The following is a 26,593-nucleotide window of genomic DNA, read 5'->3' as shown; positions in this document are numbered from 1 at the left end:
ATTGCATACGAATATGTACTTTCGGCCAATACACTTCTGACGTTTCTTTTTTTATTCTGACGACCATGCGAAGCCGTTAGCCTCATCGGTCGCAATTGGTCCTTAAAGGGAAGTTGTCAGTCTTCCAGCTCTACCGGCTACAATACTCGCGTGACCACATCGTACGCGAAGAACTCACGATATCAAGGTGAAATAATAAATGATTGATCGATCGCTTTCATTTAATTTACTATTACTTTTGTGTTTCTTAATTTTTGCTCGTTAATTAATAATATTAATATCTATCAATTTTGTCATAATTAATTATTTATCATGCTAATAACGTTAACGTTAACGATGAAAAAAAAAATAATTAAATCTTCATTAAATATAAATAAATAGGAATACGTGTGATTGTATACAAATAATATGAAATAGTTAATAAAAAATATTTATAAAGAAAATCTATTAAAAACGTTTCGATCGAATTCGAATGTATAAAACTTTATTCGTCGAATGTAAGATCAATTAGCCAAGGATAGGATCTTGTGACCTTCGGAAGAAGGTCCACCAGGTGGTACCTGACAAGAAGTGTCAAACGTTCGGGTAGGCAGGTCGTTCGTAAGGGCTCGTCTTACGGTTTTCTGTATTAGGCAGGGTCGACTTCTTGTCGTGAAGTACGGATTCTTGGTATTTTGTAAGGTTATCCTCAGAGTGCGTATACAACGAGATAGAACTCTCTCTATAAAAGAAGAGAGTTTACTTAAGCCTGTTGATCCCCTTTACAAAGTACTTTCAGAAAATCGTTCTCAGTACAGTCAATACATCGACTTTTAGTTAGGTTTACTCAAAGAGTAAGTGACCTCGAGAAAGACTCTCCTCGAAAGATCGCTTCCTCGTACGCACACTGAATCGGAGATATACAATTCTCGATCGGGAAGATCGTTTGGCACTTGGACGCGTTGGAACTCGCAGGTGGATCGACCGGATCACTTCGAATAAGGATCGATGACGATCTCACTCGGGATCGGTAGGAATCACTCCTCGAATTCCTTCTTTATTCTTATCTAACTATCCACCGATATACAACTATTATATATTTCTCAACATTATACGAAATAACTTGTAAGATTACGAATTTATATTTTATTTAAATTCATTAAAATAAACAATCCGCAATTATAATCTTTACGCTAAAATCAAGGACATTTATATTATACAAGACTTTTAACTATTATAGATTTTTGCTAAACTTAACAAGGATATTTTTATAATGTATTTTTTTTCTTTTTTCATTATTTTAATCATAGCAATATGCTCATAAGATTTAATAGAAATCATTTGTAATAATCTGCACATTGATCTAATTTCAATGAGTTAACAATAGTTTGTTTCATATTGTATCGAAGCTCGTTCGATAATCTTGTCTAACAAGGAGACATTAAGGTTGTACACCAACGGATTTTTACGAGCTTTGGTATATTAGTAGTACACCTTTAAGGTATTCTCATGGTAAAATATTTCGGTGAACTGGCCAGCCAATTTTGAGAAAAAAGCTTTCAAAATTTGCTTTTTTTTTATATATGTGTTTATTGTTTTCTAAATTCAATTGTTTATCAATTTGCGCAATAGCGTAGGTAATAGCGTTTTCGGCTGTCGATACGATGAGTTAGTGTTCATTTTTTGATGGGGAAATAATTTTTCTTTTCATAAGTTTCTTTTATCTTTAAGTTTAAAAAAGGTTTCTATATATTTATTAATATTTATTAAATATTTTTATTGAATTAATATAAATTTGTATTGAATTATTTAAATTTTTTGCATGAAATTTTTAATGATTAGAGTATCTATAATTGTTATTTATTACTATTAAAGTTATATATATTTTTATTATGTTTACTGGTTAAAAAAAAAAAATTATAACTGTAATTCTACAAAATAATCGTTTCTTACTATTTGCGCAAGATTTGAAAAATTATTATTATTATATTTCCAATTTTTTTGTGATAATTTTCATTTTCTTTCCTGTATATAATTAAAAATTAATAAATATAAAAAAATTTTTTTAAACTTATTAAAAAAAGCTATTTTCCCATCAAGAATTGAACACTAACCCATCGGGGATCGACAGCTGAGAACGCTATTACCTACGCTATTGCGCCAATTAATAAATAATTGAATTAGGAAAAAATAAACACATATATATATAAAAAGCAAATTTTGAAAGCCTTTTTCTCAAAATTGGCTGGCCAGTTCACCGAAATATTTTACCATGAAAATACCTTAAAGGTGTACTACTAATATACCAAAGCTCGTAAAAATCCGTTGGTGTACAACCGTAATATCTCCTTGTAAGTCATTCAATTTTACGTTATCTGTATTTATAGGGGTCACGTATTGCTCGTTTGCATTCATTAGGTCATATCGTTATCATCTTTTATGCACACGCATACATCCGCGATCTATTTTTGAGTACGCATCTCGTTTGTACCGTCTTGACGGCACCACAAATCGGCACACAAATAGTCCTATAATATTTTACTATTTTAAGATTGTTCCTTCTATATATGATTATACTTTTAAACAATTTTATTGAGTTTAGAGGAAAATTAGATTTAACTTTCGATCCGAATCTTAAAGTTGTCGCGACAAAATAGAACAAATTTTTAAATGCGATCCTCGTTGGATTAAAATATCGAACCTAAAACACCGAGACTGATCATCGTTTATAGCTACTTATTTTTAATGCAATAAACCAAGCCTAATAAATTGTTGTATTTTTTCATGTATTACCTAAATGCTTTCTACTTTTGAAAATTATTTTATGCTCCAAATTTGTACGTAATATTAAATATCAATATATAAAATCGATCGGTACAAATTTGATGAATCTCTCCCTAAAAATAAAAAAAAATAAATAAGGAACATCCTGTTCAATAAAAAAGAAAAGAAAAAAAGGATGGTTCTCGTAGAGTCGTCGAAACGTTACGGTAAATCGCATGTCCCGAAAGATAGTTCGATCGTTTTGTGCTTTGTTCCGTGCAATGTTAGAGATAACTCGAAATCGATGAACGAGCAGGTAGAACGGTTGAGGATTTCTCGAGCCGGTCGATTACTTTCGCGCCAGCAAATTATGGCCGAGATTATCGTATCGAGTTATGGCCTGCTGATCATAGAGAGATTCGCTCGTTACGAGGTGTGCAAGCGTACTTACATACATTTAATTCACACCGGACTTGATTCCTCTAATTTACATCGAGCTGTAATACCGTGTTCATTGCCAAGCTTAAGGTTAAATTCTACGTTGAAACGTTTCTTTATTTATCTCTTTGAACAACCACAAAAATCTTATATATCTATAACCAGCTAACAATAAGGATCATTCTTTTGGAATTTATTTTCATTCTAACGATCGATCAATCGAAATGATTGAAATGATTGATTATTCGGAATGTTTGAAACAAACGATGAGATTATCTGGAGCGGAAAGTCTTCGAAAAATGAAAGGGTCAACGGAGGGTAGGTGGAGTCTTCTAAGAATAGAATGTTCTATAGTCAGTGTTCTGGTTATTTTACCGTCATTCTCTCTTTCTTACTCTCTTTCTCTTTCACTTCTCTTTTCTGAGATTACGAAGCTACTTTGAAACTCAAGCAAATGAAAATGTGGGTCAGCGACTGCGAACATGTAAATAGAAACTAAAGGTAGGGAGGAGTTTTATTAGCGTACACCTACAAGAATGCATCTCTCTGAGTATCAGACAAGTGCTCTGTAAGAGTTGAAAGAAAGAAAAGAGAGAGATAGAAAATAAAAGAAAAGAAATAGAAAAAGCTAAAGGGAAGAAGATATCGAATTAAGTCTTGAGACACGTCAGACGCGAAGACTTAGTTAGCAACTCCACGAGTATTCGCTACTCTTACTACTTGAATTACAGACAATTCTATTGTCCGTCTTCACCGTTGTTGTCGGTTTTGAACGTAATAATTTAAAGGTGCGCAAAGCAAAGGAAGAAGATACCAAGTTGTACATACATACTTATGTGTTATTATTATTATATATGTATGTACGTATGTGTAAATACATTTTACGAATCTGACGAAGAAATTATACAAAACCGGTCCTGTCGCGATCGATTTTCGATCGTTGATCCAGAATCAACAATTTGCCATCTCGACGGCTTTGATATCGATTTTCTTTCGAGAGATCGACGATAAAATTTCGTGAGTGACACGAGTATTGGACATGATTGCAAGTCTTACCTACGTTACTGTCGCCAATAATCTTACCTTTATCGTCGAAGTGGATGATGTCGCATCTGTTGTCGGTTGCAATGTCGCATCTGTAAACCGCGCCACCCCTGTAGATGCCTGTTTGCGATGTATCGGCCTCCGGAGCTCCTACAATCGCCCTGTGAAAACAATAGACAAATTATTTTTAGTTTAATTATTTCTGGCATCATATTCTTACTAATAGAACGAATTGTTGACAATATTTTTTAGTGTCTTTTCTTTATGACGATTTTGTAACGTACATATATCGTATTAGCTTTCAACTATGGGTTGCTATTAATTATGTTCGTATATAAAAACATTTTTTTATATTTTCAATTAGTGATCAATATGACAAAATATCGGTACGAACTCTAATGCAACTTTGACATAATCTTGATCATCTAATATTTAAAATACTGACAAATTATTATTTATATTTAACATTACATATACATTGCAGTATATTTTACAAAATATTGATAAAAAAATCTGATTGAAAATATAATAATAATATTGATTGAAAAATATTGACCAAATAAATAGAATTATAATTGCGAAGTATTTATAATATAAAAATATTATTTTCCAAGGGGGAAAAATTAAGATTATAAGTTTCTTCGATGTGTAAAAGAATGAAAAAATGAACGAATTAAAAATACGAAAATAACGAAACTCCTGACACCTTCAATTATGTTAATGACGCCACCGGTCGTCGACTCGACGTGCCAAATTGGCCATTATCTTTATTGACTGAAGGATCATCGACATGACGTTTTTCCTAATGGATACGAATCGACGTTGAATGCGGTCGTTAGCCGGGGATAGGAAGGAAGTCGAGGTGTAATTTATTTCTCGCGGGTTTGCCCTTCGAAATTCGAGCGGAGGCAAATCTACTCAGCGTTGAAAAGAGAAAATAGTTTTTTCTCTCCTTCTTTTTTTTTCTTTTTTGATGTTAATAATACCAAGGAAGATATTAGATGAGATAATTGATCGTGTAATTATTCGATAAGGGTGTGTCAGACAAAAGAATGCAAAGATTGCAGCATAAAAATAGAAAAGATTAAAAAGGAAATAATCGACCTTATAATTAATATTATTTTAAATCGATACTCTGTCATTTGTAATTTTCTTTTTTCAAGAACGATGATTCAATAAGTCGTTCTAATCATGAAAATCAATGTCAACAAACTAATGCATTAACCCAGATTTATAACAGGTTCTAATCATTCTAAGTGTCCGTGCTTTTCTAAACGGCCTCGAACGAATATCGTGATATTTTTAACATCGATACATGCATGTATATATAAACATATATGTTATGTATAAGATATATAAGAATAAGAGCAAACCAATGATCGATCTAAATAGTTCATCTAAATTTCAATTTATTTAATAAATTTTTAACATTCATTTGCGTACAACAATACACACAAGTCCAAATATTTATAATAAGAAATAAATTTGCTTTCTTCTTTAAAAATAATTTTTTTTATAATATACATACGAAGGAACGTTAAAAAATCTGAGAAAATCTACTAGACAGATCGAACAACCTTGGCATACTTTAGCTTCTTTGTTGCAGCACACGACTAGGATGCAATGTGTGTAGGTAAAGAGTCCCCCACACGTTTGTTTGTTCACTCGCTCATATGTACTTATGGTTGTAAAAGTGAGCACGAAACACGTGGAAGGAGAAGAAGAAGAGTCGATTATGCGAAAAAGTTATATAAGCGTAAACGATTCATAACTCGCTCGGTGTAATTCGTACACATCTTTAAAGAAGCAATGGCGGAGTAGCGTAGATCACATTGACAGATAACAATAAATAGAACGACCGACAAAATATGTATGAGGCGACGCTAATGAGCGCTTGACGGTGGCACGCTTGTGCCTCGTAACGACGTTTAAATTAGAATCAGCTGAATAAAGAATAGTCACGATGGTAGGGAAAAGAAGAAAAATTAAAGGGGGAAAAATATAAAGGAAAAAAAAATGTGATTTTATTTTTTTTTACAGTGTAAAAAAATTATCAAAGGAAATGTATCTCAATTAAAAGTTTCGTTTACCTGTTCTAAAAACGAAACAAAACAATCCTTTTTTTTTCGAAGTTTGCTTTCTTTTTTATAATTTTTTTTTTTTTTTTTTTTATTGCAAACAACAAAAACTTCGGAACTCCGTATAGAGAAAATTCGAGGCGATCACTGTGAGCTAATATTCAATGAACTTTACGCATGTGTCTCGTTAATAAAGCGCGTGGGTCGAACCTGACGAAGGCCTTGCTCTCGCCTACTTCATTTTTCTTTCTTTCTTTTTCTTTTCTTTCTGTTTTTTCTTTTTTTCTTGCATTCGTGAAGAACCACAATCATCGATATATGACGTATACCACGAATTCGATTTTCTAAATGAAATCGATTCAAAAACTAGTTTCTCTTACGAACGAAGGTAAACGCGAGACATTTATAGATCTGACATTTTATTTGTAAGGATGACGTCACTCGCTGAATCACGAAACTGTTAGAAAATCGGGAAACGTGTCTTTTTTTCTCCATGAAATTCATAATCACCGATTGGAAAATATTCTATTCAAACGATTGAGCACGAATATCACCAAATAAAGTATAGCGCGTCTTTATGATACACAGCTAAAATAACGTGAATCATATGAACGTGTTATGTCTCTTCTTAATGTTTATCCTTGAATAGGCTAAAGTTCCATAAGCGTGCGTCCACCTCGACGTTATTATATTCCACTTTGGCCTTGGTCACAGTAGATAATGCAAATTTACAATCGCTTAAATACACCTGCATATACGATTCGAGATTTATTTTTAAATATTTTTCATCAGTACCATTATTTTTTTATAGCCTTTTTTTATTTATTAATGATAAATTTTTTATAAAATAAATGATCTACTTTATGAATATTTTGTTCAGTATAAATGATGATTAAGTTTCACTATAAAATCGCATCTTATTTATTGGTTTAAATACCGCCATATTGATAAAATTTTATTAAAAAAAAAATAATAATACTGACTATTTATTTAAAATATTATACTAATCAAAAATGTTTCCAAATTACTGACACGATAAATACCAGTTCTACATTATTATTATTCCTCAAATTTGTTCGCGTACTGTAAAATTATTCTCATTCACTGAGAAATAACGGAGATAAAGATAAAGATGCAAACCAAATTAAAAAGAAATAAAGATAAAAGTTCGTGTCTTCCGATGATATTTTTTTTCTTTTTTTTTTCAGAAATTCACTCTCTTTCGTATTTCTCGTTTACGCAAAGGTCGAAGATCGCGAATTAGACGGCGATTTGTCGTTCGGTGTAAATCAAGCGTTATCGTGACATCGTCTATCGTATTGGGAAATAAATATCGTCGGGGTCTTTTATTCGCACGATGGCAGAGGCAACGAGAAACTGCCTGCTGTATTGACTTATATCATGGCGGGTTGCTGGACAGAAGCGCATTTGTAATCCCGTATTTGGCAAAATCGGACGGCTTCACACACACACATCCGACGTCTTGCATGGAAGCCATTCTTGGCGAATTGCTCAATGCCGAAGCACCGTTTTCCCTTAGAATCTCTAGCTTTGATCTTTCTCGAAAAAAGAAAAAAAAGAAAAAAAAGAAAAAATTTACAAAAAAACGAACTAACAAACAAAAATGAAGAGAAAACTTTCGAATCTAATTCTTTAACACAAATTATTAGAAAGGCTGATTCTATGATATGTTGCACTCCTCGATCAGTTTGAACACTTAATAACAAAATAATGTTAAAAGCAATAGTTTTTGCAATAAAATTTTTGTATTAAATTGGTTACAAGTACCACCGATGTTTCGACACTCTGATATTTTTTTAATACTATTTGTTTTTTACCGTGTTGATACCTTACAATCATTGTACCATTAGTTAAATGCTTTTTGTTCATTAGCTTAGAGCCGACCCTAACTGTTAGGTGTATATTATGTTATTAGAAAGATATATCATTATTATCATTAAAAGACTATATTCGATGTTGAACCTTTTAGGAATAAGAAATATACAAATAAGGAAGAATTTACGGCACAACGATTATACAAATGAAGGCTCATAAAGTGACACCGATTATAATTCTAGCTTTTACTTTCAGAACGGAAATCACGTAATATTTAACGTCCTTATCGTGGGGAAGACTTTTTCGTAGGAAGCGTGGAAATTGTCACGTTCGCTTAACCCACCACGAAAAATCAAACGTTTAGTATTCACTAACGCGAATTACCTTTCCTCATTGAGAATACCTTCGCGTTTCTTTGATATACGTAGTTTTCATAATACTTAACTATTATATCATATTTTTCTTTATTAATGAAATTTCATTTAAATCGAAGCTTCTTTCTCACGAGGCAAAATATAAATCAAAAAGGACCTATAATTTATATCATAGAAAAAAATTGTATAAATGGTAGAAAACGAATTATATGCAACAGGTATTGTGTTCAAGATTCTAAAGGCTCGTAAAATACTAACGCCTATCGATAGTAGAAAATCTCTTAAACACGAAATATAATAGTATGAACGAAGAAACGGATAGGCAAGATTTTTGGAGTGAAATCTTTCGATTAACCTACAAGAGTTCAGCGAACTTCCAGTGACTTTTCTCTTTTTATTTTTCTCTCTCTTTCTCTCTCTCTCTCTTCTTCTCTCTCTTCTTACGAAGAACGCGTATATGGTAATGAAGCTCCCGGGTGCGTGCTAGGAAATTTAAAACCAGGTAGATACGCCTTCCGGTCCGTTGGTACTACTCCATACGAGAAGTAAAACTTTATTGTTAGCTACTCCTCGAAGAGTACACGAAGGAGTCTAATGCGGATACGCTAGCCTAATGCAATAACGTATTCACCTTATCTCTGAGAAATTTTGTCGGGTCTCAAACGTCGAGAGCATTTTGCATATCCCATGCAGTATCTAGGAGTTCGCCTAACTTATCGCGATATACTGTTACATGAGATAACATTTTCCGAAGACTCACGGACGATTCCTTTGAAAATTAGTAATGCATGTATTTAGTGTATGTATTAGTAATTGTGCATATATATACAGGGTGTCCAATATAACTCTAGTCACGATTTTTCAAGTACTTGCGATAACCTGGCAAAAAAATACTTTAAACAAAAATTAATCTGTTTTTGATTGACTATACATTGTAATAGAGAAAAATTCGAATAAATATTTTTGTTTAATGTTTTTTAAGGCTACCTTTATTTTTTTAAATAGCACTTAGTATTTTTGACTTTACTGTATTATAGCCATTATTAATACGAATTCAACGATATAGTATACTATGACCTTTGGATGACCTTGACCATTTATTATGAAAAGAATTGAAATTACATTCGATTCAAGAACCTTGATTATATGAACGCAAACGATTTCGTTTAAAAATCACATTAAATGTTCGAATTGAAATCCATGTTCTTGTAGGCACGATTCCACTCTACGTAGTAAATTTCTATTAATTGCTCTTACGATACTGTCGTAGCGAAGTTCTTCGCATGGTGTACGGATTCGCTGCTTTAAATGTTCCTTATTTTCTAATGTAACAGCATAAACTTTCGACTGTATATAAGCCCGAAACAGCACTGTGGTATTGTTTGTGTATTGTATCTTCTTCTTCTTCATTCTTTAATTTAGGCAAGTTGCCTGTTTCGTAACGACGTTTTTCTGCCTATTGCACTGTTAAATTGTCGCACCATCGTTTTCGTGGGCGCCCCGCACTTCTGCGGCCAATCGGTGATTTATCCCGTGCAATTCTGCCGATTCTTGTTGTCCATTCTGCTAATAGACAGAGTGTCGTTTCTATGAGCCGCAAATTTTTTTACGTTGGGTAGGGAGCTAACCTGATCCAACAACCTTCCTCCTTTTCCCGGGCTTAGGACCGGCAACATGATCGCTGACCTTGATCCGTCCAGCGATCATGCAGGCGGAGTTGTGTATTGTATAAGTAACAATAAATTACACACATAAGTAAGTTTTTTGTTTTCAAAAGCATTTGTGCCCTTTGTTCGTCGGTGATAAGAAAAATAATTTTTTGTTAAAATTTTCATTTCTTTGCTTTCAAGGTCATCCAAAGGTCATAGTATACTATATTATTGAATTCGTATTAATATGGGCTGTAATACTGTAAAGTCAAAAATACTAAGTGCCATTTAAAAAAATAAAGGTAGCCTTAAGAAACATAAAAAAAAATTTTTTTCGAACTTTTTTTTATTACAATGTATAATTAATCAAAAACAGATCAACTGTTATTAAAAGTATTTTTTTTTCAGGTTATCGCAAGTACTTGAAAAATCGTGACTAGAGTTATGTGTAATGTTTTATTGATTATGAAACAAATAATATAAATTACTACAAAATAAAATACTAATTCTTTTCCGATAAATATTATCATACGTGTATCTGCAATATTCAAATAAGACATTTTATAAAAATCGGTAAAATCGAGAAACGAGCAAAACTAATCGATACCAAGTAGCATTCTTATTGATATCAGCTTTGCAATAGTTACAACTGTTTTTTTCTGTATATACTTATGCACTTAAATATTTAAGTACTCAAACCAATACAAACAATCAAACACACATGCAAGCATATAGGGAAAAGTAATGTGAGAAAGAATTCAGGCCTTACATTAAATAGGATTCTGTTTAACGTAAGTTAATGATATGTCTGTTGGTAAGGTGTACCTTCCTTATCGGTGTATTAGAAAATGATTTGGTAGTAAGGCGGTTAACTGTATAGTGTAGCTCGCAATCAGTCGATGATGTAACACGCGAATGGAGGCGTATATCGGCGTCTCAAGTCTCTGCTACTTTAAAAGGAGTACCTTCTCACGGACACGGCACACGGTAAAATCGGCTTTCACTGTGAAGAAAATCGAGTACGTAAATATATACCTATTCCATCCATATATGCATGCATGTATACATATATACATAGATGCATAGATACATGCGTGCATATAAAGATACATAGATACATACGTACGAAGAGGAATCTCTGAGAAATCGTGCGTATGCTCAAAACATGACAGTACGAGTTCGCGCTCGCGAGTAACACGATTCCCGCGTGCTACTCCTTGACAATTTCACTATCGATGTCTCCAATCTGTCGGACCGCAAAATAGGCAAGACAGGTATCCTGCTAATGTATTGTATCCATAAAATACAATGTTTATGTTGATCGTAAGAATAGTCGACGTACCGCGAATACCTACATTTTATCTTCGATAATTTGATTTCTATTTTATCATAGAAAAAAAAAACAAAACAAAACAAAATCTAATCTATATAGAAATATCACTTATAATATGTCAAAGTTTCTATCGATTTTTATGTCCCGATTAAAATGGAAATATTACATTTTTTTTCATTTACTATACACGTATATACCTACATATATTAGATCATTAAGTATGGCTATGCCGCGCTGACAGCACAAGTTCCCTTTCGATCACTAAGTCAAAGCAGCGCTGGGCACGGTTAGTAATTGGATGGATGAACTGCTTTTAGGAATACCGTGTGCCGTTGACGCCAAGACTTAGCCTAGTTAACATCTAGAGCTGGTCCCCCAAACTCAGATAAAAAGGAGAGGATTCGAGGTTGAGCCTAGCAACCTACCCTCGGTAAAAACAATAAATCGCTCCGAGAAATAGCAATAAAAAAGCTATTATAACAGGACAAAAAGTCCTAATAAAAAGAGGAAGATTAAGTATGAAACGAATACTTTTAATTCAAAATCGGACATTTCATACTTAATGACCTAATAATATATTAGAAATATTCTCTAAAGTAAACAGGTTTATATATATAAAATCATTTTTTTAGATACAAGTTCTATTTTTTACATGACATCGATCTTATTCCTGCTATATAATCCAAGATGACCACCGGATGACTTTCTTATGGATCCACGAATTTAACTTTTCTGAACATATTTGGAAAGGCAACCGTAGAATGGTCATCGGCCATGTGTGTAACAGACCTTGCAAAACTCTGAACTAACCTACAGCATTTCACTGCGTATGTTACAACTGACGTTGCTATTCATGCGAGAACAAAAGCATCAATAGTATTCGTAGAAACTGCATCATCGATCGAAAAAAAACGTTTTATTTTGTGAAGACTTTTTCGAAAGAAAATACGAGATCGATAATATCAACTGAAATTTTATTTTTACAGTGTACAAAAATAATAATTGTGCTTCGATAAAAAAATGTTTTAATTAGATCAATTTAGTTGAATTAATAAACAACCCATTTTTGCTTTTACATCATCGATAATCACGATGATCTTACGTAACAATGTCGTGATGCACTTCTCCTATTCTTGTTTATTTTCAAATTATTGAATAATTTTCCTTTAAAGTGTATATATTTGCAAGAGTGCATTAGTGAAAGACCAAAAAGGAAAGAACACTTCTCGCTCATTTCTATCCGGCTCTATTCTTTTCCTAAGAGGAACTATAAATCTTCGGTAGGATGCTCGTAAAACGCTTTTCCGTACTTAGGTCGTCCGGTGCAGAATTCGACCCTTCGTTTGTTCTTCTCCACGGAAGTAGAAACATGTGTCAGGGCAAAGTCTCCGTAGTAACAAAGTCATTTCGATGGAGTGATGTCTAATGAACGAAACTATACATATGGCTAACACGGAAAAAAGAATGAAACGAAAGAAAATTCAAAGTAAAATAAAGAAAAATAATATTTTTGTAACATCCAAAATTCGTCTCGTTCTATAATCAGGAATAAATAAAATAAAGCAATAAACTGTTTTATTCGTTTTAAAAATGAAATATGAATAATAATCGCTGCAAGTAATTTGTTGAAATTTGATATAAAAAATTAAATATTTTTATAGCATAAAAAATTGATTTCTATCTATAATAATAAGACGAATATAAAAATGAGATAAAGACAAACAGAAAATCATTTATCGTAACTTCTATTGGATATATCAGGCTTTGTAAGGAAGGAAGGTCGGGCGGGCTCGAGTTCTTTTTGCATCGCGTGATCACACGCGTTAACGTGTTCTAAAGGTAAGAAGCCCGATGCTTGCTGACTCTCTCATTCGTTAGGATAATGACATAAGCAAAGTTTCAGGCACGTGCCTCACGCGATCCTTATTTATTTTCCTTTTGCATTAACTATCACCCTTCTTCTTCTTTCTGTCTGTTATTCATGTTATTTTGGGTTAATGCGTTTTATATCTTTTTAAACCGATCATAAATGAAAAAAGAACTCTCAACTTGCAATGGTCAAACCCTTGACATATTCGTTTCATTCTTTTGACCGGAAATATCGAGGAAATTGAATCCTCGTTTCCTGGAGTCACGCTTCGTTTACTGTATGGAAAGTGCGGCAAATGTTAAAGGATACATTTCTTTGATTATCTTTTTTTCGCCGAATAAAGAGTACCGATAAATGTGAACGAATTTATAAATAATTATCGGTCGATTGAAAATTTTCTAAAAAAATATAATACTAATACTTATGTATAATGCATACATAAATGGATAGTTATATACTTTGATGCGTTTACAAGATAAGATTATTTAGTAATCAAGAAAAAAAGACAAAAAAGAAAGAAAGAAAGAGAGAAATAATTGCTTCTAAAGATAGACGAAAACTTCGAAAGAGAATTCAAAGTGGAATTTCCATTTTAACTGTAAAGCATCCTTATCTTCATGGAAGCGAGCAGCGATAACGTAGGCATGCTTCCTAGAATATCAGTAAAAAAGTGTTAACAACAGTCAACGCTCACAAAGGAGAATCACTTTTCGCTCATTAGCAGAATACATTATTAATAAGAACATCCTCTTTTTCCATGCATTCCATCATTGTCTAATATCTCATTGACGTAAACAATAAAAGGACCCAGAAGAAGACCGATTATATTCCGAAACAATTTAGAACGAGTTAGTGATTCGAACAAATGATCATTGTTTTCCAACTGATTAAATAAATCTCCCGTACTTTTTTTTAGAAATGGTAGACATTTAATTAAATGATATAAGTTTGTTTAGCAAATCCAAGAAAAAGCGACACATCACCGGGCAACAAATACGCGTCACCTCGAGTTTCCTTTAAAAGAATAAAAGCTATAACTGTTGGTGGTGAGTCATATGATTTTCTCGAATCGTTTAAATTACTAATATCACTTGTCTCATCCTATTTGGACAGGATTTATTCGAAATATTGGATGTGTCAGAAGAATTCCGGTTGCACAATAATTTCATAGAAATAAATTCAATTTCGAGATAATTATCAGATCGCACGCGTATTAACGAAACGTTTGAAATTCGTTGATATCCGAATAATCTCGAATATTCAATTTCTTTTCGATAATACTCGACAAGGCAAACGTTTTCAAAGATATATATAAATTTATAAATACATGATTATACGGATAGTGGAGATATCTTTAGAAAATAAAGGAAATATCGGCGCGTAGAAGCTGAGTAGTTAACTAGCTAGCACAAAGATTAGATCGCATCCGCAAACATATGCATGTGAAGACCGCTACGGGGGGGTCGGTCTAACCTTCAATTCCACTTAGCTTCCTCGAAATCCAGAATAGAAGCATGTGACCAAGAATAAGGCAGGATCAGATTATTGAAAGAAGAATAGTAGCACGTGTATCTTCCTCGCTTGCTTTCTTTCTTCGTTCGAAGTACATATTCGAAAGGGAAGGTAAGAAAAACAGATCGAACAGGAAGATTACACGAAGGTATTAAGAGCTGAGCGACACACGTGAGAACGATGAACCACCCACGTGATCAACGGCCCAGCGATGATCTAACATCCTGTATCAGAGTGGCCCTCTCATCGTTGAACGTGGTACGTTATTCTTACGACCGGTCGGTGATCTCGTTAAAAGAAAATCGCGGATACGATTACACGATTCAGCCACGTAAGTAAGCACCTTCTTAGGTAGATACACGCATATACACACATACAAATACATATATATACTTGTGTATTTGTGTTTAAGCATGCATGTAAGTTATGAAAAAAATGTAGAAAAAGCGTTTCGAGGAGGATTGAATTTCGCATTTCCGTTACTATAAAGCGTTACGACGATATACCTCGACGGGTCGTGGAGCTTCGATTATAAATATCATGCAATTAAATTCTATTTCAGGTAGGTCATATCAGAGTCTCTCATTCTCACTGCAGATTAACGAAGATAAACGTTGCTAAAGCTTCTACGAGAATTAGCCTAAATACAAGTAGCCACGAGTTATATACATATCTTGTTTGAACGCATGTATCACGTAATCCGAATTTCCTGTCTATACGAGAAGAGGATTGTCTCTCTTTCTCGCGTGATTTCACATCGTCCACGATTCATCGTTTATTTTTTCCCTCAAATATATATATAAGTAATTAAAGATAATTACAAAGATAATTAAAAGATAATTATAAATATATAAAGATAATATATATATATATATATATAAGTAATTAAAGATAATTGCATCATGAAAATATTCAAAAGCTTATGTACGAAGAAAGATATTCAGGTACTTCAGACAAGGTATATATAGAGAGTCTCTTCAAAATTTCTTACCGATTTATATTTTAAATATATGTATTGCATATATTTTTTTCAAAATCGATAAAAATTATATATGTATACGTGGGTTGGTGAAACTTAACATAGAAACAATTTACGTTTCGTTCAAACTTACTGTTGTTTTTCGACGTGGTCTTCGAACTTTTGGAAAAGAATAAGCTCAAAACTTTTCAACCCTACATAGTATATATACAAATTTATAGATGAAAGAAGATATTGGTAAGATAGATAAGTTTTACTAGGCGTCATCGACGTAATCGTTCGGCATTAGTTCGCGTTTCAACGATCCGCCAGTATTATTTATATTCGTCGTCTCCGCGGGAGTAGAGCAGGAGTAGAACCGGAGTAGAAACGTTTATTCGTGGCTCGTCGCGAGCGTGAGTCACGCGAGATTCGAGTCTTATTTGTTGGACCGACGTTTTTTAAAAAAAAAATCAAAGAAATAGAAATGAAGAGAGAATCGGGAGAGGATAACTCAACACTCTTAGGAGAGGATGATTGAAACACGCGAAAAAAGAAACTAGGACCATTCTCGCTACCAATCGAAGAGCAGACCAGAATATTAGGTACCGCCCGTTGACGGGACAAAAAGTTACGCGAAGAGATTCGTTCGAATGGGCTAATGAAATTTAAACGAGATGATTAAATTTCTAATTAAAATAAAAAAATATTAAAAACATTTTTTATCATGGATTTAATGTGCTGGGATTGTATATAATATTATAATATTCTTTTGCAGATGTTCGTAGAAAATACGTTTCCAAGGTTTGAGAATGCTTAAATACCAATGATTCAATCATGCTGACGCGCTCGAGCCACGATGAATCGAACTTTTTTCCAGTATCGTGACGTTGATTCAACTAATCTATAGACCAGAGATAAGTTTAATTCTATATGCGTTTGTTTTGTAAGCGCATCAAGCTCGTTGAATTAAACTATTATAAGTTTCAAGGATAATTTCTTAATAAATACAATCTCTCGATATTAAACGGATTTATGATCGATCTTGCCGGTTACAATCTCAATAACGATAAATCATAGAGCAATCGTTTAAACGTTTCTATTGATCTGATTAGAAGAAAGGGATGAAGAAGAAGAGTAGGATGAAGAAAAGGCGCGCGGGCCAGTATGAAAAACCGCGGCAAATTCGAAAAGGCGAAGTAAGGAACGACAAAAAAAGACAAAATTTAAACTCACCATCCTCGTCCGGATTTGTCACGATAAGATGAAACAGCAAAGCCGAACATAGAATTGAACTCTTTGCGATAAATCGCATAGTGTTTAGTTTCGACGTTGAAAGCTTCGATGGTGTTAGGTGGAGAACCAATGATAACGAAGAGGAAGACAAGTAAACCGATAAATATTTTCGAATACATGTTTTCCAATTGTTTTCGTTGAATTATTTATCCTGATAACAACAAAACAACAAAAATTCTTCAGAATCTTTTTTCCATTCACTCTCGATGACCACTTTCCTCTTTTTTCCTTTTTACGGTTTTTAATCACTCTCATACGTTTACACGTATATTCATGTATCCCAAATACGAGAAGAAAGAAGATATTAATAGTTAATTAAAATGAAAAAGAAAAAAGAGAGAAATAAAAAATTAACGTTAATCGTGCACGATCGCGATCTAATACCAATGACTCTAATACCAACGGTGAGTTGATTGATTGTCAGGGTGCCGGTAACAGCTGCACCACCGACGACATGTGGCTTCCACCACGAGCCACTCGACGATGGTCTGCTCTAACTAAGAGGTAGACTAAAGAGTGAGAGAAGTCTGCTCGACGGACGGACTCGCACGGACAGACTGACTGGAACTCCCTTCTTTCAGTTCCTCTTTACTCCTTCTCTCCTTCTCTATCTCTATCTCTCTCTTTCCTTATTCCAACGAATGAACGAACGAACTAACTCCTACCCATCAACTAACTTTTAAAGAAACGCTGTCGTCATTTAAAACTTCATGACGTATCGTGATTACACTCATCGATATAGACCCTATCTAATATTTACTTACTTAAATTTCATACAATCGTAATCGGTATTTTGAATATTTAACACTACTAAAATTTTCTTTTCTTTTTCCCATTAGCTTTCATCATCTAATTAAACATTCTAATCGATTTTTAAATCTTAAATATCACATTAACTTTCTTTCTTTAAATATATTATTATTTGTACAAACATTTTTGATAACACTTAGGTATTTTTATGTATATTCTTCAATACGTTTAGTTTTATTTAACAATCTTATCTATAGGATCGATTAGTAGAATTATTTATCAATAACACAAACAAGGACTTTCAAAGGGAAAGTTTTAAAAAATGTATTCGCGCCTAGATCTGTCATATTTGTTATGCAGTACTTATTTATTAACCAACGATTATTCAGAGAGTTTACTACTATACCGACTTCAAATTTTACCAACTATGATAAATACTGTCTATTGAAGAGCACTAAAAAGTTAGCATAGAACCTCAATAGCTGAAAAAAATGAAAAAGTGCGATAAATTGTTAGCTATTTGCTAATTTAAAATCCATAATTGCTAACTTTATTAATTAATTATTTAATTAGTTATTAATAATTGAAAATAAAAAGTAACACCTATAGGGTAGTGAAAAGAAATAAAAATTATAATTTACAAAATATTTCCCTATTGTTTATATATTATGAACGATTAACCTATATCTTTTCACTATCCTATAGATTGTTACTTTGGAAATCAACTTTAAATATATCCCCTGCTGGTATATATATATATCAACTTTACTTTCATTTTTTTCAAAGTGCGCTTGCGCCTTGAATTTGTGGTTGCGCATGCGTATAACATAGCTCCCACTCATGACGTCACCATTTCATAATTTTATTCAAAGTGTAATAATTATTTTTAACTAATTAACGATAAATAAAACATATTTTATAAAATAAAGTTGAGGAGCCGTACAAACAAAAAGTAAGCAATTGATTGAAAACAAAAAACAATAGAAAACTTCATTGCTTTGCTTAGAAATGAGAAAAAACATTTTTGTTTTTTCAATTATTAATAACAAATTAAATATTACATTAATAAAAGTTAAAGAGCCAGACAAACAAAAAGTGAGCAATTGATTGAAAACAAAAAACACTAGAAAACTTTATTGCTTTGCTTAGAAATAAGAAAATACGTTTCTGTATTTTCAATTTTTAATAACTAATTAAATAAATAATTAATAAAGTTAGCAATTATGGATTTTATATTAGCAAATAGCTAGCAATAAAATAAATTTATTCATTTTGTTCAGCAGTTGAGATTCTATGCCAACTTTTTAGTGCTCTATCGAAGAAAATATTTATAGTAAATACAGTTATCTACATTACCAACACGATGCATATAAATGAGAACATTTATTTCTACCGACAGTAAGAAAAAAGATACTTTACTTACTGCACAATTAATGAAATGAATAGAACTGATAAGACAAGAAAACTCTATCCTAGTCTAGTAAATGCACACACAATAAAAAAAACTGGTGTGTGTACTTATGTACGCACGTAAGAAATTATACTTCTTTGGCGTACCAAAATGAATATAGCATCAACAACATCAAAAATAACTTCAAAAAAATAAGTATAATCTTATTTATTTGTACATGAAGAAGAAGAAGGGTTTAATTAAAAGAAATAAAATAAAAAAAAAAAAAAATAAAATAAAATAAAAAAAAAAAATAAAATAAGAAATAAAATAAAAAAGAAAACTGGTGTGTGTACTTTTGTACGCACGTAAGAAGTTATACTTCTTTGCGGTACCAAAACGAATATAACCTCAATAACCTCAAAAATAACTTCAAAAAAAAACTTCAAAGAAAAAAAATAACTTAAAAAAAAAATAATTATTATTATATATATAAGAAAGAATAAAAAAAGAAAAAGAAAATATCAAAATATAGATATCAGTCCACACTAAATATAAGAGATATATATCGAATTACTTCACGCGTCAACAGCCATGGCGCGGTTACAGCATTAGTTCTCGCTTCGATCATTTAAGTAAAGCAGCGCTGAGTACGATTAGTATTTGGATGGGTGACCCGCTTGAGAAAAAAAGGGGGGAAGAAGAAAAGAAGACAACTTCATGCCGTATACTTGAAATCGCTTTGCCGCGCGTCGAAAAAACTGACAAACTTCATGGTGTCGTTTTTCTAGACGCTCGGAACAAAATCAGTCCCCATTACATTTTCCCCAACGCGCCAAAAGAAGTATAACTTCAATAAAATAAGAAATAAGAAATAAAAAATTGATCAAATAATAAACTTTGAGGTAAATTTTCTTCGCCAGGTGCAATACGTAAATAATGTTCTTCATCCCACATTAATGTCGGTTGGTGCGCCGTAAGACTCTCTTCTACAGGAATGTGTTCGCTGACATCATTTTGTCCAACTTAGTCGTGAATTTGATTATCATTAAAATTTGAATCATCAATTTTAATATCGTACATTCTATACAATGGAGACGGTATTAAAAATTATAGCCAAGTTTTAATTATACGCTTGTTAACAATGCCATGTAAGTAACTAGATCGGTCAATTTTTTTACGTTTAATATGTACATTTATACAATAATCGTTATCGATATTTCTTTAAAGAGATTTGACCATTGTATTAACTGAAACAGGCAGGTTATTTAATTGACCGTAAATGGCGTATTTACCATTCACATGTCTCAGACGTCTGATCTGCATAAAAGAAATACGAGGAAAAATTAATCTTTCAGAAACTAAATCTAAAGGTAGTAGATGCTAATAGCCCAGTCAACGCGGGCCATACCCGGAACTTTTTCAGTTTATGCTTAAAAATTTGATCTAAGGGTAAGTTGACGACGCTGAATCGAATGGTGCTAATTATAATAAAATCAGCAACCGGCATCTTGGGGAAAAAGGGTAAAAAAGGGTAAAATATAGCCTGTTCTTAGAATCTAGGCATTTAATCGAAAAAAGTTTCAAACAAAAGTTGTAGAGAATTAAAATATACATAAAAAATGTTCTATGAGTTATCTTCGTATTTTCAAAAATAAGCGAATAAAATTGGATTGAAGATGGGAACAAAATTTTAAGAGTGGGAGAAAGCAAGCTTATCCCTCCGTCGCGTTTTACACGCGAGCGAGCTAGTATGCGTGCGAGCGTCCGTGTGCACTAATACACAAACGAAGGATCTTCGGCAATCTTCGGGACTCTCGGTCTTGAATGCAAGTGAGAGTGAGAGAAGAAACCGATATTTCCCTTTTCTATTTGTTTAGGCGATAACGAGTATTATTGTCCTTGGCCATCGATTGTTGAGCGTTCTGATATTTCTCTTTTTATATTTTTTCTTTTGGTAGCAAGAATTTTACGTCTTGGCCATCGAGCGTCTAGCCTTTTGTATACGAGTGCGAGTGAGAAAGAAAACCGATATTTCTCTCTTTCTATTTTTTCTTTCGGTAGCGAGAACTTTTCGTTTTGGCCATCGTGCGTCGAGCGTTCTATATATCTATATATATCGGCGTATAAGCGCGGCACTTTTAAATCGAATCTTGATGCTTATGGCACGCCGTTTCTTTATTTATTGTCAAAAATAATGAATCTTGAGTAAAAAAAAAAATAATTCATTTTAACAGAAACTACTATTATTTAGTTGAGAGTAAAAATAATGAATTAATTTTGTGTCTCGCCATAAAATTAATTAGAATAATTAATTGATATAAATTCTTTGCCTCACAAAAATTTATTTGTACATCAAATTGAATACGTATTCTCTTTAAGACGAAATTTAAAATTTAAATATTTTTCCTATTAAATTATGTATTTTATAAAATTTTAAATTACTGACTTTTTGTCTCGTAAAAATTTATTAGTGTATCAAATTAAATACATATTTGAAAAAGAAGAATTTTATATTCACACATAAAATTAATTCAAGATATATATGAAAGGATATTCTAAAAACGTGGAATTTATTTTTTGTCTATACATAATTTTAATTCATTTTTATTATGTTATAAGAAAACAGTAATGCATTCCGATTCATCTTCGAAGTCTTAAGAATTGTACGAAAAATATTGAGCAATTATCCAATTGGTGCGTTAGCGTAAGTAGTAACGTCTTCGCTTCTCGCGCTGGGTATTAACGTTCGATTCTTCGTGGGGGAATTATTTTTTTTATAAGTTTTTCTATCCTTAGGTTATATAAATTATTTTTACATTTCCTAATTTCTAATTATATATAGAAAAAAAATTAAAATTATTACAAAAAAATTCAAAGCAATAAATTTTTTTACATCCTGCACAAATAAACGAAGTTTATTACTTAAATTACAAATTCATCCTGTAAATATCATCCTAAAAAATGTATCGTTTCGGCACGTTAAAAATTAATTTTTGTTATTTATTGGATATTATTTAATTTATAATTGGTAATTTTATTACTCGCGTAATAATGTTGATTTCTTAATAAAATTTATATCGTTAGTGCAAAATTTGAAAAAAATCTGAGGTGAGACTCACTGATCGTCTCCTTGTTAAGGATAGAAAAACTTATAAAAAAAATAATTCCCCCGCGAAGAATCGAACGTTAATAAACCAGCGCGAGAAGCGAAGACGTTACTACTTACGCTAACGCACCAATTGGATAATTGCTCAATATTTTTCGTACAATTCTTAAGACTTCGAAGATGAATCGGAATGCATTACTGTTTTCTTATAACATAATAAAAATGAATTAAAATTATGTATAGACAAAAATAAATTCCACGTTTTTAGAATATCCTTTCATATATATCTTGAATTAATTTTATGTGTGAATATAAAATTCTTCTTTTTCAAATATGTATTTAATTTGATACACTAATAAATTTTTACGAGACAAAAAGTCAGTAATTTAAAATTTTATAAAATACATAATTTAATAGGAAAAATATTTAAATTTTAAATTTCGTCTTAAAGAGAATACGTATTCAATTTGATGTACAAATAAATTTTTGTGAGGCAAAGAATTTATATCAATTAATTATTCTAATTAATTTTATGGCGAGACACAAAATTAATTCATTATTTTTACTCTCAACTAATAGTAGTTTCTGTTAAAATGAATTATTTTTTTTTTTACTCAAGATTCATTATTTTTGACAATAAATAAAGAAACGGCGTGCCATAAGCATCAAGATTCGATTTAAAAGTGCCGCGCTTATACGCCGATATATATAGATATATAGAACGCTCGACGCACGATGGCCAAAACGAAAAGTTCTCGCTACCGAAAGAAAAAATAGAAAGAGAGAAATATCGGTTTTCTTTCTCACTCGCACTCGTATACAAAAGGCTAGACGCTCGATGGCCAAGACGTAAAATTTTTGCTACCAAAAGAAAAAATATAAAAAGAGAAATATCAGAACGCTCAACAATCGATGGCCAAGGACAATAATACTCGTTATCGCCTAAACAAATAGAAAAGAGAAATATCGGTTTCTTCTCTCACTCTCACTTGCATTCAAGACCGAGAGTCCCGAAGATTGCCGAAGATCCTTCGTTTGTGTATTAGTGCACACGGACGCTCGCACGCAAACTAGCTCGCTCGCGTGTAAAACGCGACGGAGGGATAAGCTTGCTTTCTCCCACTCTTAAATTTTGTTCCCATCTTCAATCCAATTTTATTCGCTTATTTTTGAAAATACGAAGATAACTCATAGAACATTTTTTATGTATATTTTAATTCTCTACAACTTTTGTTTGAAACTTTTTTCGATTAAATGCCTAGATTCTAAGAACAGGCTATATTTTACCCTTTTTTACCCTTTTTCCCCAAGATGCCGGTTGCTGATTTTATTATAATTAGCACCATTCGATTCAGCGTCGTCAACTTACCCTTAGATCAAATTTTTAAGCATAAACTGAAAAAGTTCCGGGTATGGCCCGCGTTGACTGGGCTATAAGGTACACCTGTTTATTTGAAGCCGTTATATGTTGATATTAAAGGAATATTCTTCTTGTTTAAAGATTGTATGCATGTATTACAAAGCTTAGTATTTTCCATAGGTACATTAGGTATAAATTGTATTAGAATATCCTTATGTTCATTAGATGGCTCTTTTAAATCCTTTTTAAACCACAATCTGTCACATACTGAGCATGGATGTCCAAATGAATTGCCCAACAATTTTATTTTAAATTCCTTATGAGCTCGCATAAATTGATGATAATTGCTATATGGTAAAGAAGGATTTAAATTCATATCAATAAGCTCGTCAGTGGAATGATTAATTACTAACTGGTCTGAAGAGTTAGAATAAATAGAGGGTACATCTAATTGAGGTAATTCGTGATCAATGATTGTGTCTTGGTTTAACGAATTGCGTTCTTCATCTGGTACAATGTCTTGATTAGACAATACATGTATAATCGAAGCATCAGCTGAATATTGATTATTTCGTGCTCGAGATCGTGAACTTTGCTCCATATTTGTTGATGTAATGTTTTTTGATGTTATACGATGATGACACGGCATAGAAGAATTTTCCTTATGCACATCATCTTGCACAGTAATATAGTTGTGATAGTCATCTTTTGCAGTAGACAACGATGTATCTTGAAGAAGTAAATGTAAAAAATAAAGACAAAATTCCTAAACGTACCAAAAGAAGTATAAGTTCAAAAATAATAATTAGCAGTACTATTAGTTATTATTGTGAATTTTAAACTGTATAAATTTGTACCGGTAATCATAGGATGAGCTGATGGTTCAGAAGTCACTAGTAAATTCGAAGTCAATGGGGTACATAAAGTTCAATTCGCAGACAACTGGTTTTCCTGAAGAAATAAATGTAAAATAAATGTCAAATAAAATAAATGTAAATAATAATTCATATATTTCTGAATCATTTTTCTTCGCAGCCAATGAACCCTACAACGTTTTGCATTAGCGTGCATTATGTTTTCCTTATTTTCCTTATTCCTTTTCTTACGAAGACGATAATCTTTACATTTCTCTACATTAGTTTTTGGCATCTCGAAAACTTAAACGGAAATTTAAATGTATACTGATCCTGGTCAATAACAAAGCTGCAAGAGATTATAGTTTAATAATAACTTCAAAATTAAAATAATTAAAATAATTGAAATGAAATAAATAAATTTTCGATAATTAATAATAAATAATTAAATTTGTTTGTAGAATATAAGACTGGAAGCAATTCGATATTAATGTCGTAAGTTCGGTTAATTCGACGCATGAATGAGTGAGATAGGGAAGGATAGATAAATCAATCAACACAATTTTACGCGGTATGAAACACTTGCTTCGGCATAAAAACTCTCACGAAGTTGAGAGAAAAGCCGGGGTAAGCTATGACTTTATTTAAGCAAATAATACAGTAAATAGTATTCTGTGGAAAAGCTACACACGTGTGCCCTTATTTCATTGCAAAGTATCACCTTATTTCTTCTTAGACTGGAGAACTCTCTTACCTTTGTCTCCACTACAAATACGTAAAATATCGCCGTCTGCTTAGGCGCGTTATCGGGTCTTCAGTGCTCGTTATTCTCGCTGCCAACAACTTCCACTTGGGGTAGCCTGAGCCACTACAAATTTATCTCTGCTGGTCGACCGGTAAACACAGTAAATAGGCACCGTTACTCTCGGTGCCAAGCATAGTTGTGCCTTTGCACAACCCCTCCAAGCTAGGTAAAGAGCGCGGTCGTATGCTTGCACGACCCCATCGAACTTAATGACAAGAGCGGTTGAGTCTATGCAAAACCCCTTCAACTTGGCCAAGTGCGCGGTTGTGTCTACGCACAACCCCCTCAAACTTAGTAAAAAACTCGGTTGCGGCTATGCCCAACCCCTTCAATCTTACCAGTCGACAACTCGAAAGCACATCACTAAGAAACAGCTCTCAATTCAATAAGGCCAATATGGCGTCACTTTACCTTACCAGAAAATGAACACTCTTTTTCGATATCCAAAAACAGTCTGTCGCTTGCGCCCCCGAGAGCCAGGCCCTACGCACCCATCACCCCTCTCACATACCTCAAGACGCACTCGCATGTACCTAGCATGCTAAGGCGGTCCTACATGTATCTCTAATGCCCCCTCGCGCCCTCATAACTCAACTAAGGCAATCGTGACCGATCCTATTTAGAGTGTAATTCTAACCAATTTAATATCTCAACGCCGTCGCTATCTAACCTATTCGGCGCGCAATACAAATCGGTCAAATGCCCTAATTTCACCGAACAAAATTTAAACTAATAGATAAATGTGAACGCTTAATCTTAATTTTTGTATTGTTGCTAAGGAGAATAGTTGAAGATCTACGTTCGATCGGCACTATTGTTTTATTAATTTAAATCGCAACGTGTCCAGCAACTTTTTGTACGATTTACTGGCCAATCTTTAGTGAATCTGAAAACTTATGCCACACAACATTTACTTTTCCATATTCATTGTATTCAATATGAAATAACTACAATTTTCTCGAATGCCAATATATACTCTACATTTGTAAATAAAACAAAATATATAACTTCATTAAAAACTTTAATAAAATAAAGATATTAAATAAAATTTAAATAAAATACAATTATTAAAAAAATTAATAAAATGAAACAACAAATAAGAAAAAAGAAAGACACTTGGTTAAATCAATACAAAGTATAGTACTATATTGGCTCGTCAGGAAAAAGCCTTGTAGCATAAAAGCTCTGATTGATA

General features: G+C 32.6%; 1 protein-coding gene and 1 long non-coding RNA gene across 5 annotated transcripts in view; one reads left to right on the top strand and one right to left on the bottom strand.

Annotated features, from left to right (window-relative positions):
• LOC122519102 (integrin alpha-PS2) overlaps positions 1-17,678 on the bottom strand; it is a 51,937-nt gene extending 34,259 nt beyond the window's left edge. The window contains exons 1-3 of one of the 4 annotated variants that reach the window (XM_043638324.1): positions 17,515-17,678; positions 17,071-17,281; positions 4,264-4,385 (exon numbers count right to left, since the gene is read on the bottom strand). In XM_043638324.1, the coding sequence (XP_043494259.1) occupies positions 4,264-4,385; positions 17,071-17,249 (301 nt within the window). In that variant the 5' untranslated portion in view covers positions 17,250-17,281; positions 17,515-17,678. Of the gene's footprint in view, positions 1-4,263; positions 4,386-17,070; positions 17,282-17,514 lie in introns of those variants that run through there. The other 3 variants (XM_043638323.1, XM_043638325.1, XM_043638326.1) reach the window with 3 other exon arrangements.
• On the top strand, positions 16,138-17,262 carry LOC122519125. The gene is made up of 2 exons (XR_006304257.1): positions 16,138-16,439; positions 16,613-17,262. It is a non-coding gene; the product is annotated as an uncharacterized LOC122519125 (long non-coding RNA).
• Positions 17,679-26,593: the final 8,915 nt, after the last annotated feature.

Source organism: Polistes fuscatus, unplaced genomic scaffold, assembly GCF_010416935.1.
Source record: "Polistes fuscatus isolate 324 unplaced genomic scaffold, CU_Pfus_HIC Scaffold3, whole genome shotgun sequence".
In the NCBI taxonomy this organism is placed as follows: Eukaryota; Metazoa; Arthropoda; class Insecta; order Hymenoptera; family Vespidae; genus Polistes; species Polistes fuscatus.
This window is presented reverse-complemented; position numbering and strand designations above follow the sequence as displayed.